Here is a 16,504-nt window from a genome sequence, read left to right as displayed (position 1 = left end):
ACCCCTATCTAAGGAGAGTGGCACAGATACTGTTTCTTCCTTGACATGCCTATTATGCCTTTGACTCTGAGTGTACCTTCCTAGCTGTGCTGAGCTCAATTCCCCAGCATATTCCCTAGACAGGCACTTTTGGTCCAGTTGAGCCATGTATCCCAGTGTACATCACTGTGGGGAGAAGAATCATCGGTTCTGCCTTTTCATACCGTGGCACAGGTGCTGCAGCCTCCAAGGATTGGAATAAGAATCTAGTTTAAACTTTTTTTAAACTGAATTTTATCTGATCTCAAAAAAGTCTCTAAGAGAAGAGAAAAGAAGCTGGAATTCTCCTCCTACTGCTTCCACCCAGCATTCTGCCCAGGCAGGGCCAGGGAGAGAAGAGACGGGACAGAGGATTTGGCAAACTCAAGTCATTGGAAATAAGTAACTGAGATGCAAAGAAACCAGCATATGTGTGCAGCAGGTAGTAGTCCTTTCAAAATCTCTGAAAAAGAGTTATGTCTGATCACCATTTCAAAGCACTGCAGATGGCAAGAATCATTTTTGTGATCTTTTGGCAGCAAGAGAAATCAATACCGCTCAGTGTGGACATGTCAGCAGAAATGCTCAAAAATCTTAATATTTTAACAATTCTACGTTCTGAGGGACTCTTATTTGAAAATAGTTGCTGCAATAGCCTTTGAATTTTTAAAAACATATAAATCCAATGGTGTTTTTAAAACACAAGGTAAGCTCAAAGACAGTGGTGTTTTTAATTTTTTCCATTTTCTTCATGCTAAACTCAATTCCCTCAATTTTAACCCAGCTGCAGGGGCACTGAAAGGGACTGCAAAAACAGTAAAAATATATTGAATTGATTTTTATTGTTCAGTCTAAAGGAAATTACTTTGTAGTTAAAAGCAACAGCATTATAAACTGCAACTGCAGAGATGTTTTGAAATTACAGTTTAAATAGTATCATTAAGGTGTGCTTTACTGATGTGCTCTTAAGGCAGACATAAAATGAAGCTTTATCTTTAAACTCTCTCTACAGCACCAAATTTGCTTACTAAAAAAGCAAAACCGATTTCCATAATTTCCCTATGTCCCCTAAAAATGTTTTGAATTTAGAAGAACATGAATTTGGATGAGGTAAGGGAAGACAGACCATATAGTCTGATCCAAAGGAAAGAAAAAGCCACAAAACTCAAGAGACCATGAGAGTCCTTCCGGCAGAGCTAAAAAGACAGTCTAGACTAGATAACGCCATGAGAACCAGGATTACCAGATCTTCAGAAGGATACTCGGAAATGGAGACTACCAAAAGAAGGATGGTGTACAGAGACTAAAATGTAATTTTTTAGCATGAAGTTTCCTTACCCCAGTTGTCATGTAATATGTAAAATATACCACTTCTGTGTTCATATCCATGCACTTCCCCTCCTTCAGAAATGATGTCCTCAGGCAGCCCCTTCTTCTTAAGCTTACACATGAAAACAACAAAAATCAAGGACTATATGTCACTTTTAAGTCTTCATAAGTCCTATAAAATATTACAAATAACCAATTTGTGTTTCTTCTGCTTTTAATATTCCTGCCTGCTTACAAATGCTACTGTAAAGCTCATTGCACATCATGACGTTGGTTAAAGAAAATGCTTGAAATTGATCTAATAGACTGCTGCAATAGAAACTTAAAACAATACACCCTTTCCGTAAATAATACAGAATTTTATTGCCCTCCTTTAAACCAAAGCACTTCAGACTTTTTTTGCTGGAAAAAAAATCACCTTTTCAACTTCAGCATGGTTCAGGCTTTTCTCTTTGTCTTCACATAATCCCTGATGGCAGAGAGAGGTGAAATTTGTGCAAGGGTTGGTCAGAAACACAACTCCCTATAGTTATATTGTAACCCCAAGAAACCTCACCTAGTCCACTGATTGTTAATCATGAATTGGCAACACCTAATTGGTGACAAGAGCAATTCTTCTTTCGACACAGATTACATACTTCGAGAGCCTGTTCAAAATTCACTTTTTTAGCATGAAAGTACTCAAAAGCTCAAGTTCGTTCCTCTATTGCCCCTCCGAAAAGATGTTTCAGCTGTACTGAAGAGAAAATGAAACGTTAGGCTGTGGATTCAAAGTAGCTGTCAAGAAACACAAACATAAAGTAGACTTAATAGTGTTATTAAGATATGTGTTCTGGGCCATCCTTTGGCAGAAATACCACGGTTAGCTCAAGTTGTAGCAATATTTAAAACAGTTCTGCAATTTTCCTTCTCCACCAACTAAACAACAGAAAATCTTGTCAATAAAAAACACCACACATATTTAAGCAAGAGAAACCATCTAAACTTCCAACATTTTTCATCCTCATTTTTTTAATCCAAAAGATTTGTACAGCATTTTTAAAAAATAACTTACAGGATCGAAAGGAAAATAAATGCATAGCTTTAAATTCTTAGAATACAACCTCCCCCTGTTGCGGAAGAGTTCAAAGTCATAAAGTGCTGCAGATATGACCACACATCAGACAAATAATCTAGTAACTAACTTATTTTTCTGGTTTATTTAACAATATTCCAGGCTTAGAACATTAAATAAAAAAATCTCACAGACAATGGGTAAGACTAACAGTGGTTTTGCGTCTTTTTTTTTTTTTCTTTTTCTTCTCCTTTTTTTAAAAGAATTCTGAGACACATCAATTGAACCGACTACAATTTTATTTTGGATACCAAAAAATAAAAAGAAGCTGGAAGGAAGAGAGTAGTGCATTGCACTGATCTCAGTAAAACTGCTTGTAAGCGTCACTGTTTATGTTCAGCCCTGGGAGGATGAAGACGGATACAATGCTGGCAGCAGGGGAAGGCCAAGTGCTGACCAGGAGTGCTCTAGGCTTTGCCTTGATTGTGAGGGCACAGCTTTAAATTATGCTCATGTAAGACAAGATCCACACACCTCACACCAGCATTTGTGCAGGTCCTGGATGGAGGCCCTGCAGTGGTGGTAACAGCTGCTGCAAGTGATGACCATAAAAACCAAGAGCTCTTCCTGGCAGACTGCGGGGATGTCACAGGGTGTCACAGGTTCACGTATCTCGCTCCCTTCCATACTTTGATTTTGTTACCCTCAAAGATAGCCTACATACTTGTGGGATTTTAGGCCAAGCCTGTGTTTTGCACCTTGGGAAAACATATACACCTCTTCAGTGGTCATGGAGAGTAGCAACATTCAACAGGATGCACAGTGTGTGTACTTCGTACAGGTGCAAATCAGTTTTCAGGGGGCTGGAAAGTGAAACCCCAGGCTTACTAACAGCCAAACACAGGCCACACCACCTGCTAACTGCATTTTTCCCAGGCTTAAACATTTTTGCTTATGTAGTTGTAATTACTTACTTCACTGTTCCTTCAGCCTAACCTCTGTCTTTCCTCCTCACTCGCCCATCCCTTCCCATAACCTACAAAGAACACAGAGGTCTCAATCTTCCAAAACTATTAAATTAAACCATAAACAAACTGTTTGGCAACAGATTCAATTCCATTGCCATTCTCATTTTTGTATGTTCCTGCTGTCTGTGCCCCTTTTACAACCCATTGTCCACAGGTGCCATCAGGATGAAAAAACCCCAACTTTCTTCCACCAGAGGAGTAACAGACAGATATTGCTTAACATAGTTGTAGAACTAACACCGAGGTGGGGGGGTGAGACAACAGTAACAGAAATAAAACCCCAAGCAAACCTTGATTGTAACTGAAAAATGCCAAGAGTCCTCCACTGCATCTAAGAAAAAAAAAAAGTGGTGCACCCAACTTTGTGTCTAGCGTGAACTCTGATCACGTTTATGACTGCAGTACTTCATAAGAGATTGGAGGGGGTCTCAGGTTGGTTTCCTTTCTTTTTTCTTGTTAGCCAACTTCTCAAAAGGGCTTAAAACACTTATGTGTGGCGACACAAACGGAGCAGTTACAATACACAACTAATCCAAAACAGTACTCAGACATTAGACTGGACAGGACTGAAGTCCACTCTACAAACTGAATCAAAAAGCGACAGGTGAAAAAAGTTTTTAAGTGCTAACATAACAAAAAACAATTTTAAAGATTCACTACATACATGTGGGGAAATGGAGGGGTCCCCTAACTTAAATATATTTACATAATATTAAAGCTTTTTATTTTGCTTTTCTTGCCAACAAAATTTTCTAGCTACCCTGGGCAAAGACCCCCTTAAATGAAGAGGTTGAGGATTTTATAAAATAGACAAACTGTTAGACCCATGGCCTGTAGACATCTCCCTGCCCTCTCCTTCCCTCTTTCCCTCCCTCCCTCCCTTTCCACGGCATCGGCACAAGGCAAAGGTAACACAACACTGCCTCGACCCCACACTTGGTTCCCACTTTGCAAAAGCACAAGAGACTACAATCAGGGCTTGCTCAGACACAAAGCAAAACAAACAAAAAAACATTTTTGCCATTTAGCTGCAGTTAAATGGCAAAACTGGACTAACGTGGACACAGCAATACCAGCTTAAGTGTTTATGCCATTTACACTGCACTGGAAAGGAAAATAAATTATCCTGGTATAAATGCATCCACACTACAGCCTATGCCAGCACAGTATCAGTTAAAATAATAACACATCAGTCCCCTAACCAACAAAATTATACCAGCTGAACTTTTCTAGCATAGACCAGACCTAAGACATGAGGTAGTGAAAATCAGGCTCAAGATCTTTTTTCATTCCATAGACACAATATATTCTAAAAATATTCACTGTTTAGATCTATGGATTTTAAAAACATTTTAAAATCCAAAATTTAAAGCTAGCATCCTGAGTCACACAGGATTTACAAATGGCATAAATTTTAAAAATTTCTTCAAGGTCCTAACTCAGGAAAATAATTTTATGATAGAAAGCAAATAAGCACGTGTTTGTCTCCCACTGAAACAAGTGGAAAGGAAGCACATGGATAAGTGCTTTCTGAAATCTGGGCCACAGTTAGAAACCACGGTCTTTGTAGAATTTATTTCCTCATTCATTTCAGTGCTGTTTGATCACTAGTCATTCATGTTTTAAGACAGTGAGAAAAACACAGACAGTGGAAGCTAAATCAAGTTTGTTACAACTGTTCAATATTTACAGCATTCATAGCATAAAACAGAAGAATTTTTGGTAACTTAAGACAAATACCTCTTTTCTTTGTCATTAAATGTACCGCAGCAGTCCTGTTAAACAAACCCACTGTCTCGAATATTAAAGAAATTGTTGTTTATGTTTACCGAGTCATTTAAATTAAAAATCTGTTCCTGTTCCAAACCCCACTCTCCTTCATCTTCGTCCTCTGGTTCTGCCTCAGACCCATTGCGACTGTTTTCATACAAAAAGATCTGCTCATCCACGTGAGCTGGGGCTAACCGGTTTCTCTTTGCACTCACAACATTAGCAGAAGAACCAAAGAGGCGTTCAGGGAAGACCCTTGTGGCCAGAATACACCAGTATTTTTGAAGAACCTTTGGTAAAACTGGAAACAGTGCTAGTCTGTCAGACCACCACTTCAATGGGTCCTCATTCAAACCCAGGACCTTTTGTGACTTGAAGTTGCTCAACTCCTCAACGATTTGAGCGTGCCATTCCTCCTGGTCTTCTACGCCTCCCGTCTGGCAAAAGATCTCTGCTAGCATGTTGTTGATGACACTGGTAGGAGGAGGAGTAGAGGAGATGATGATTTTTTTCATAGGGGGCTCTTCTGAAACAGTGAAGAATTTCTCCTCAGTTCTAAAGCTATTTTCTTTTACTTTTTCCAGCAGGCTTTTTGCTTCTTCCACCACTCTGTTTTCCACCTGCTGCCTCTCAAAGGCTGAAAGAAAAGGCAGTTTCTTGTAGCGGGGATCCAAGAAAGTTGCAACATTGAGAAACATGTCTATCTCAGGTGTGTGCTGGTAGGTGGTTGACAACTCTTTAGCAATCACCTCCTTTGCCATGCTGATTTCTTTCAAATCGTTCTCTTTGATGTTCAGAGTGGTATTAAGAAGCATGTGGAGAAGTGGCTTCACCATACTTATTGTCGGGTACTTTGAAGCAGACATCATCTCTGCAACCTGCTTGAAAGGCTGGAGCAGCTCCACTAGCCCTTCGATTGTATTCCACTCACTGGATTCCAGCATGAGGTGGTGGTTGTTGCTGTCCTCCACGAGAACGGCCGCAATGACAAACTGCTGCTCCTTGAGGCGCTGCAGCATAGCGAGCGTGCTTCCCCACCAGGAAACACGGTCGCTTACCAGCATGCAGTGGAGGATATTCTGCTGCTTCTGCTTTTCGCTCAGCATGTACATCGCAACCGTAGACTGCTGAAAATACTCCACCAGCTTTCGGCACCTGGCAAGGAGGTTGCAGAGTTTGGGGAGCTGAAAAGCTTGTTGTATTCCTGCATTAAAAGTGTGGCCCAAACAAGGCATCTGTACAGGAATATCTAGGAGAGAGCAAGCTTTTACAATGTCTTTACTGTAATCTGTTGTAGCACCAAAGACTTTTGTATTGATCCCCCACTCGATGAATGTTTCATAAAGGACTCGTGTAATGGTCTCTGCAGTGTTATCCTCCGGTACTTCAAACGTTTTCAAACACCGCGAGTTCACAGCCAGGCAGTTGGCAGGACTGCTGCTGAGAAAGTGAACTGCCACAGTTACATACGACCTGTTCTGGTTTTCACTCCTCCACATGTCTGTGGATATGCCACACCACAGAACCTCAGTGAGCTCTTTCAGCACAATTTCTCTAATAGCACTGTACTTTTCAGGAATTGCTTTTGTACAGAAGTATTTCCGGCTTGGAAGTTCATACCTGGGGTCCGCTGTTCTCAAGAGGGCCTTGAAGGTAGGTTCATCAACGATGGAGGCTGGATACATGCCCTCACAAATTAAGCTGATGACTGCAGATGTCAGTTCCTGATGTTTTTTGTTTTCGTAGTTCTGGTAGGTCTTCATGATGAGGCTATCTTGAACAACCTGCTGCGATGACTCTGGCTTTATTTTTGAAAATGCTGTGGCAAAGGCTTCCCTCATTTGCTCAGTGTTACTTTTCACAAACTCACAGAATTCATCGGGGTGATTTTTCTCAAGGTGGTAGGAAAGGTTGGACGTGTTTCCTGAATAGGCAATCTGTGCCATGCAAATACGGCAGTAGATCTTCTTCCACTGTAATATGCATCCTTCCGCATTCGTATCAAACCCAAAGTACTTCCACACTTTACTCTTTGCTCTTGGGTGAGCCACTAACTTTAGGTCTGATGGGGAACCTTCTAAACTTTTATTCTCCATTGCTTCTTGGCCACCGTCCCACCTTTTGATCCTTCACTCATTAATGAGTACCTGATAAAGGCAGTAAGATAAAGATACAATGAGAAAGCACAAGTTTGACCACACTCAACTATGTGAAATCATTCTCTGAATGTATCAAGAAACCTACTTATTAACTATATTTGCACATTTAAAGATGAAATTTGCAGGAGGTGTGACCTACAAGAAGTCCACTGAATTGTCAGAAATTAAAAGGGGTTTTAATATAGCCCACTCTTCCATGAAACTGAGCTAGAAGACCTGAGTAAACCTTCTTTCTGGAATTTTCTAATTCTGCATAGTGAAAGCATAACCACCACCACAGACTGGATAAATTACTGTCACAAAAACTGGTCATCTGTTACAGCATTTTTCTGCCTCTTAAGTTAGATTTAGACCAACATCCTCTTGCCTAAGAACTATTGAACTTTGCTGTTAACATTTATTTCAATTGAAACCTGATACTGAAGGAGCAAAGGTTTTCTTGTTTGTTTATTTTGAAAGAAGTTTTGTTAGCTTGATCTAACTGTTCCAGCTTTTGCTTTAAAAAATTAATAAAAAATCTGTGATGTAAATTATGGCAATAATCTTCTCCTCTCAAATGTAAAGATGTTTTCTGACTAAAATAAAACAAAAAGGAACTTGAACCTACATGTAGATCAACAATACATGTCTGACACCTATCCTGTCCTTCTCTTTCTGAAATCAAAGTCATCTCCTGAAGTACTAGCTCACAGTCATGGTTCCTGGAATAACAGTGGATTATAATTACAGGAAAAGCAGACTAATAAATGTTATTATCCACATCAGCTGGAAAATCATTTTGCTGCACTTTCTTCAAAAGGCTACAGAAGTTGGGAGGGGATGACACTAGAGATGAGTGTGGTGATATAGCAAGACTTGGCAATCTTGATATCTGCACAGGAAAACGCTTCTTGTGCAGTCACATGCAAGTGCTACTTGAGGCCTATAGTGCCTTTGTGAACAGTGCTGGCAGCTGGCACCCACCAGAACTGATCTCACTATACCAAAAAACCAAGTCACAGCACAGCACGATTACACCCTGACACTTTTCTATTTCTTCCACACCACCGTGACAGCAACAGGCCCTTTTCCAGGGCCTTGGCCACCACTGGGAAGAAGGAAGACGTTAGTTAGACATGGATGCAGTCTCTTTTACAAAAATCCGGAGAAAGAGAACAGGAGAGGAGCATGAGGAGCATCAGACTGAGAACAATGGCATTGCTGCTTCTCTGCTCCTCGGGAGCTGCACTTGTGTCCAAGCCCAGAAATCCTCAGGTAGTTAGACTGGCTGGTTAGGGCAGGAAGAAAAAATCTGATTTTTTCACATTGCTGCAAGGGAATATTAAAAAAAAAAAAAAAAAAAAAAAAAAAAAGTGTACAAGCTTCTCTAGGGTGCTTTCTGCTGTTGGTGAACATTTGTAAGAAAAGAGTTTTCTCTCTGAACTACAGCTGGTATTTGGTGACATTTTCTGAATGTCTTGAATGGAAAACCAAAGACAGGTTAACCAATACTAAACACATTTATCTAAACACAGTTGTTGGTTTAGAAGCAGAATGACAGATGCAGGGCAAGCAATTTTACTGGATTTGTTCTGAAGATTTACTTCTGGGTGTAGACACTTTGCATTTTTTTCCTGAGGGAGGGGCAATGTTCTGCCTACTAGCATGCCTTCTACTGTGATTCATTCAGTGCCTTTAAGTTGCCAGGATAAACTATTGATTCAACATGGTAATGCTGCCTTATTCCAAACATGTGTATATCAACAGTACCAAGGTATGCAATCCCAAAACTGATGATTTTGAAAGACCAAGTGGTGTAATGTGTAATGAGGTAACCCTGCCATGCCATCAGATAGTACACTGACGTATCATATCGATACATATTATCATAGGTTTTAGATTCCTCCCTTTCAGTCCAGAACATGGTGTCTGGAAAAAGCACAGAGGCACATGGCATTTCATTAAATCTTACAGTTTCCTCTGCAGTTACCTGGCAATTCCTGAAAGTAAGGAGGAAGGCACTGCAATAAAAAAGTTGATGCATCTTTAATATTTAAAATTAGTTTGACACACCTTGGATCATAAAAAGCTCATCACCAACTGACAAAGTAGAACTTATTTCAGAGTATGGGAGTGTTACAGACTCACCCCACTCTTCATTCTTATGTATGTCACAGCTTTGCCTTCATTATGTGATGTATCAGGCACTTTCAGTAGTGGCCCAGAGTAGCACTGCCACAGCTAAGGATACGCAAGTATAATAAGCCTTTAGTAACAGCTCAAATATAAACTGCTCATCATCCCTGCCTCTCTCCGAGTGTTATACAGCATAACTGGCATTACAAACACAAACCAAAAACCCCACACCTCTCATTTTACTCCAAGAAGTACACTTTTCGATTTGCAGTGAAACAGTGTTCATAGCCTACTCCTGGCAAAATCAACAGCAACCCTGAATTCCCACCCACAAGAGAGCACCTTCGGAGAATTCCCTTTCCTCTTCCATGCAGCGGGCCAACACCACCAGCCAGTACTGGGACTGAGGCTTCTAAGAACCTGCAGAGAGGATCTTCTGCTGGCTTTGCAGTGAACTCTGCTGTCACAGGAGGAGGAATAGTCCAGACTTTCTGGCCCTAGAACCCTATCCCTGCTGTTCTTGGGGCAGGCTGTGCTGTCTCCTCACACCTCTCAGACTCCTTGTCTCATTCTGCTAACACAAACCCATGACTTCCCTCTCCAGGGCAGGTCTTGGGCCAAAATATTAATGTTAGTAATGATTTGTGTCATGGAGGGCAGCCATGCTACCCTTGCAGGCAGGGCTCAGTTTCTCCACTGGTGAAGAAAATTGGTTCAAAACCTGCACAACAGTCACTTGGATTGTGAAACCGAGCACGGGGATGTGAGGAAACGGGGGTGTGCAGACACAACCTTAGCTCTGCCTCCCCGTGTGTGCATGCACAGCAATGGCACCCTGTGGGTATCCTTGTCCCACAGCCTTTGCCTCAGTCAGCAGAGGGGCAACCACAAAGCAAGAGATTCTTCATTCTGAAACTAACTTAATAACTTTTTTAGGGACATGCGTGGGGAGAGGGTTTAACTGCTTGACATAACTGCATTTCTGCCTGCCATCAATCCTTCCTACCTGGTGACTTCTCTATCCACCTCTGGATGATTTAAAACCTGGAGCTCACATAGCTTAGAGCAGGAAGTACTCTCACGACGCTTTACTCTTATAAAGTAAGAACCCTCAAAATATGAATCAAAATTAAGAGATGCATGATCCTAAATCAACCTTTCACAATTAACTGTAAAAAAACTTGCTACAAATGAAGATACTGAGAAACTAAAAATTGAGGAAATTAAAAAATGTATGAAATTTCAATCACTTTTAAGAAGAACAGGAGTCATCTTTAAGGTCTCCTTAACTTAATCTACATAACCACTTTCTCCAGATACAGTTTCCTACATGTTACAGTTTCCAAATTTAACTACCAAGACTTCAAAAGTACTACATAACATTCAGGATTTAGGTTTCCTCTACCAAATTTCAATAAACATCTACAGTAGAGGAAAAATGCAGGAGGAAGATGCCAAATAAATTCCTTGAGAAGCTTTTAATTATATGAACCATTTTTCTTATCAGTAGGATGACTTTTGATGATCACATTTGCACTGGTAATATCCTGGTGTCACAATTTATATTAGTTTATCTTATCAATCCACTGATTAGATTTGTGTTTTTAAAAAGTTGTTTTAATAAAGAACTTTGGTCATGCAATGCTTTTTTTCCTCCCTCCAATTAAGTAAGATTAAGACTGTAAAGAAGTCCAAGCAGTAATTTCTAAGAAAAGTATTAATAATTTAAACCACTAAACACTAAAACTACATATTAGCAATTATACTGTTTATGCGATTATTACTTGTAGAAATATTTTCAAGTTTAACTTAAGTTCCCCTTTATTTCTGCACTTTCCTCTATGTTGATTTTAGCTAGCAAAACAGCTACTGACTGCACACCCTGTTTGTAATCTCAGCTCTACATTTTCCTTCCCTGAGCTTCAGGATCAGAATTTCAGGTCACCTTCTCTACTCTCTGTTGAGGTAGGGGACATTCACTTGAATGGAGAACGTCACTATTTGCTCAGTTTGCAGCTCAAAACAACTACCAAGTTTTTGCACTGAACCTAGATTTCAGAGCCCAAACTCTTTTCCCCCAAAAGAAGTCTTGAATTCCATCTATAAAAATCAGATGAACTCCAGTAGGATAAGAAAGGACACATGGGTCACTTTTCAAAGAACATGTGCCAAGAGCATGCAACTCAACTCAGGATAATGAAAAATAAAAGTGAAACTGGTTTTGTTTACTTGGATTAAAATCCTCAACACTTCTTCATAACAAGGATAAGAACGCAAGCTTTTCTTGGAATATTCAGAGGCAGAAGGGCTGCACTGAGACCAGAACCTTTCATCCATCCACAGAGTTAAAGGACAAGCCAGCAGATATCTATTTTAAATCTTCCAAGCGAGATCTGCAGCACTGCTGCACAGAGAGTGGGAAGTCTGACATGGAAACTAGGGTCAAGGAAGCCAGGATCAGAGGAATGGCTATCTCTACCTCCCTATGCTGTCTTTCCCAGCTCCTCTTTGCCACTCCAAGCTCTCCCCAGGAAGGCACCCTGACAATAAAATGCCTATACCTGTCAGAGTTACGGACACCCCCTTGAAGAGATTCAGAATATTTTAAACATACACACCTTTCTAGATTACCCTCTGAAAATGGTACTCGGGGTTTTCCTACAGGAACTGCAGTTTACTGATCCAAGCTTCTTCTACTAACACTTTTGGTTTTTGTTGCACTGACATCACTATTTTGAAGTTATTATGGAAACAAGGTTCATCTGGGTAAAAAGGTTCCAGTTGTTAGGGTGAATCATTTCTTTAAGCAATGGCTGGACACAGCAAGTGACAGCAAGGCAGCAGGTATCTGCCAAGAGGGAACTGCGTGCAAACAACTAGCTGAGGAGGAAACCACTTGTCCATGGAAAAAACATCCCGGTTAGGGCTCAAAGAAAACTTTTCACATGTGTCAAATCTGCCTTGGTCCCACATAGGCAAGTGACATTTCCTAGGCTGGATCTTCATTGCCTTCCTCTGGCCTTTCCAAATTAAACTCTTTCTTCTTTCAACAGCAGCAAAGAGCACAGTGCAACAAAACACTGGGTCACATTTTCGTCATGCTGTTTCTCTGTGGTTCGAAAAAAGATTTGGAAAGTGTTACACACCCTAGGCAAAATACCCAAATTTCCTCTGCCAAGAAACGCTAATGCTAGAAAAATGCTCAGATGACTTCAAACCAAATGCACATCTGCCCTTTTTGTCACCAGGGTCCTCTCATTTATTTGAGGGTTTTGTTTATTTGAGGCCTTTTGAGAATGAGAAAGGGAATCCCAGCAGAAGAATCAGGAATGAATAAAAAGTACACAAAACTCTACCCAAGGATGCGACGTATGACAAGATGAACAAATAAGCTCCTATTGTGTGGTGTATTTGTTCCATCTCCTTCCTAGTACTTCAGATATTCTCTATACTAATATTCTCATCTGCTTGAATTCCTTACTGAAACACTAGGCCCTGTCAATATTACGTTTTTTACTGTTCCTCTGGTTTAAACTATCGACAGGGCCACAAAGGCTCACTTGCTGATAAGGAGAGAAAGTTAAAGGCATAGACATCAATGCAGCTGTACGGTCAGCTCTGATGATAACCTACACATCTGCCCAAACTCATAACTTTGCTCTAAGTTTATAAACTCAGAAACATTTTAGTCTTCAAGAGTAATGTGAGCAGATCGTTGTTTTTCTGACAAACTCGAAGTTTCCCCTAAGTCAGCATTTAACACGCTGCTGATCCAAATCAGGAAAGCGCAAAAACCTAACTTCTCAAGCCAACTAATCTCAAGTCCCTTAGAGAAGAAACTACAAGTGCCACTCACTTGTCAGCTTAAAGGCTGTCAGCGAGTGTCAGTCGGTATCAAATACTAAGCTTTTGGAGCATAGGTACGTTCCCCTCCCGGAGCAGCCGGGACAGGGAGGCCGAAAGCGGTGGTCCCGGCCGCCCCGGTGGGATGGGGGCACAGCGGGTGGCGGCAGGAGGAGCGCCGGGACCGGGGGAGCCTGCCCGCCGCTGCCCGCCTTCCAAGCACCTACCTGGGCTGAGGGAGGGAGCGCCCGCGCGGCTCTGAGCCGAGGTCTCAGGAGACACTGTCAGAAAGCCAAAGGGAGGAAGAGGAGAAGCGGGGACCCCCGGCCCACGGAACCCCACGCCGCCTCTCGAGGCCGCAAGTCAGGCCGGCGCGCAGCCAGGCGCCCGTCCCGGGCCCGGCCCCCCGCCCCGCCCCGCGTCCGGGGCGGCCGCGGCCCGGGGGCCGGACGGGGCGGTGGGGCCGGGGCCTGGCGCCCGGAGCGAGGGCGGGGTGCGGCGGGGGCGGGGAGGGCGCCCTGCCAGTCGCAGCCCCCCGGGGCCGCTGCCCTCGGGCGACGCGGCGGGTACTGCTCGGCCGGCGAAGGGGAGCAGGGGAGCAGTCCGGCGGCGGCGCCCGTGCCGGTGCCTCAGCCCCTGCCCCGCTGCGGGGATGCGGCACAGCCCGGGCGCCCCGCGCTACAGCCAAGGTCGCGGCTGCCCTGCCCTGTTCTCCCCTTCCCTTCCCTGTCCGGCCGCTCCCGGCTGGGCCGCGCGGTCTCGGCCCCAGGGCCCCGGAACTACCGCCTGCCCGTGGCGGGTGGGGGGAGGCGCGGCAAACTTTCCCCCTTCCGCGGCGGGGACTGCCATCCCCCGGCCCGGAGCCGCCCCGCCCCGCGGCGCCGGCTGCGGTGCTCACCTGGGGCCGGGGCGCAGCGCGGCTGGAAGCGGCGGCGCAGCTGGTGCAGGATGACGCGGAGGCCGATGCAGTACACCCGGAGCAAGGGCACCAGCGCAGACAATAGCGACATGGCCGCCTCCCGCCCGGCGGCGGCAGCGGGCTCGGGGCGCGGCAGGGAAGGCACTGGGCGAGCAGGCGGCCGGCGCGGTGTTTCGGCCGGGCCGGGCCGGGCCGGGCCGGGGGCGCGGCGCGGCCCCCACCCACCCACGGAACGGAAAGCGCCGCCGCTGTCACAGCAGCGCCCGGGCTCGCCGCGGCTCCCGCCCTTCTGGGCATGTGCGGTGGCGGGGGAAGGGAAGGGGCGGCGGCGGCGGGCGGACCGGCCTCGGCGGCGACAGCAGCGACGGCGCGGCGGCCCAACCCCGCCGGGACGCCCGAGCAGCTGGACAGGGGGACGGCGAGGGGCGGCGTGCGCGGCGCTGCAGCGCGGGGGCGGCGGTGGCGGTGTGACAGCCCGCCCGGTGAGGCGCCGGGGTTGGGGCGCTGAGACTCCTGCTTCCAGGTCGGTGACAGCTACAAGCAGGCAGTGCCTTGGCGGAGTGAGGCACACGGCGTTGCTTCAGGATCCCGCGGCTGAAAGCGCCATCGGGTTGTGTCACCATTTCCCTTCACTCTGGCACTAATGAGGGGCTGCTGCGGGCTCCCACGGCATCGCTGGGTCTGGCCACAGCCCCTCTCACCTCGGCCATCCCTCAGGCTCACTCCTCTCGAGGTCTCAGTTGCAGGTACCGATTTCTCCAAATGTAGCTCAGTGTACGGCGCCTTCCTACCTCTGGAGCCGCGACCTGTCTGAGGAATACATTCTTTACAATGATAACCGGTATATCGCGTGGTATATCTCGAAAGTTTCGTGTTGTCAGTTTTCAATCCTCAGCCTTAGTTTGAGTACTTAGTCTGAATAGTCGGGACAAGAAAGCGTGTCCTGTCTACCAGTTCTTCGTAGGTGTCTGATTTCGACTACAGGAAATAGAGCCTAGTCCTGATGCCGTGGTTTTCATCCACAGAACCGGTGGGTTCATTTTTCAAAAATGCAGTTGAGCCTCAGTATCGATACAAACCAAAACCCAGTCATTGCACAATAGGAGACGTTGGCCCATATACTCAGTTTCAAATCTTTAGGTAACGTTCTGTCTCTGAGAAAGACGGGAAGCCATACAAAGTTCTGGGAGTGTATTTGAAATGTAATCTCCTAGCCTTTTAAAGAAAAACACTCCATACTTCCTAAAAAACAATACCATTAACATTTTTTTCTGTGTCAGATTACATTGCTCAGCAGAATTGACTTCATGTCTTCTCTCAGAAATACACATAAAGTAAAAGCATACTGTATAGTTGCTCCAGGACAAAACCAACCATTTAATTTTATGGATCTCTGGTGATTTTTTTTTTATTAACACATAGAACTAGGCAAACATAAATGATAGACATCAATGAGGGATTCATTCTTAATGTATATTTTTTGCAACCATGCATGGAGTTAAGTAGAAAGAGCAACACATAAAACAACATGAAAGGAGAAACACATTGACTAAAGGTGAATTATTCTTTCAACTTATCTCAGTAAAAATCAAATCTTGACTCTTTTATGTTGCTTTACATCCTTTTCTCAGAACTACACCATTAATGAAAGCCCTTTCAACATTAAACTGTGAAACTTGCCTACAGTGTATTTACACAATCTGTATGTAAATAAACCATACTTTCTCAGGTTTTCTAGTATAATAAAATCAATTGATGCATATTCAAGTTATTGTAATAAATACTCCTCTGTCTTTTTTCCGACAATGCTTTCCAAGGAATTAGACTAAGTGAGGGAAAACTGATGAGTTAACATTACAGTTTTACTGGACCCACTACTTTTTCCCAGCATGTTACAATGATTTTCGGGCCTCCATTGTTCATGAGTACAGCGTCACATAAAAGACAAGGATTTCTTTTTCCCAACAATATATTAAATTATATTTTTCTAAAGGCTTATGGGCATGGAGGAGGAATGAAAGTAATTACAAAAGGCTGTAGTCTTTGATTCTTTTCAAATAGTCTTCTAATACATCCTCATTTTAATCAATAGTTTCTTTTCTTTGGTTTTCAACAGCTTGAATATTCTTATTGACAGACACTTTGTTTTTTTCTTACAATCATTTACTGCAAAGCCTCAAGTATTCAGGCTGGAATCTCATCCTTCTACTTTAGATACCTCACTGAGACATTATTACCTCAATGAAATTTTACGTGTCTTAGCCCTGGA

General features: G+C 43.6%; 2 protein-coding genes across 4 annotated transcripts in view; both read right to left on the bottom strand.

Moving 5' to 3' along the window:
* The window catches only part of DHRSX (dehydrogenase/reductase X-linked), a 165,086-nt gene extending 150,738 nt beyond the window's left edge, over nt 1-14,348 (bottom strand). The window contains exons 1-2 of one of the 2 annotated variants that reach the window (XM_063392440.1): nt 14,215-14,326; nt 13,544-13,597 (exon numbers count right to left, since the gene is read on the bottom strand). In XM_063392440.1, coding sequence (XP_063248510.1) covers nt 13,544-13,597; nt 14,215-14,326 — 166 coding nt within the window. Of the gene's footprint in view, nt 1-13,543; nt 13,598-14,214 lie in introns of both variants that reach the window. The other variant, XM_063392439.1, reaches the window with a different exon arrangement.
* ZBED1 (zinc finger BED-type containing 1) lies at nt 5,081-14,352 on the bottom strand. 2 transcript variants are annotated; one of them, XM_063392437.1, is made up of 2 exons: nt 14,215-14,352; nt 5,081-7,346 (listed from the first exon to the last, which is right to left on the bottom strand). In XM_063392437.1, exon 2 carries the CDS (start codon nt 7,293-7,295, stop codon nt 5,208-5,210), a length of 2,088 nt encoding a protein of 695 aa, XP_063248507.1. In that variant the 5' UTR covers nt 7,296-7,346; nt 14,215-14,352; the 3' UTR covers nt 5,081-5,207. The 2 variants fall into 2 exon arrangements, with proteins under 2 accessions (XP_063248507.1, XP_063248508.1); XM_063392438.1 differs by lacking the exon at nt 14,215-14,352 and adding an exon at nt 13,544-14,208.
* Between the last annotated feature and the right edge of the window lie 2,152 nt (nt 14,353-16,504).

The sequence above is a fragment of the Prinia subflava genome, chromosome 3 (assembly GCF_021018805.1).
Source record: "Prinia subflava isolate CZ2003 ecotype Zambia chromosome 3, Cam_Psub_1.2, whole genome shotgun sequence".
Taxonomy (NCBI): domain Eukaryota; kingdom Metazoa; phylum Chordata; class Aves; order Passeriformes; family Cisticolidae; genus Prinia; species Prinia subflava.
Note: the sequence above shows the minus strand (reverse complement) of the source record. Positions and strands in the feature narration are given on the sequence as shown.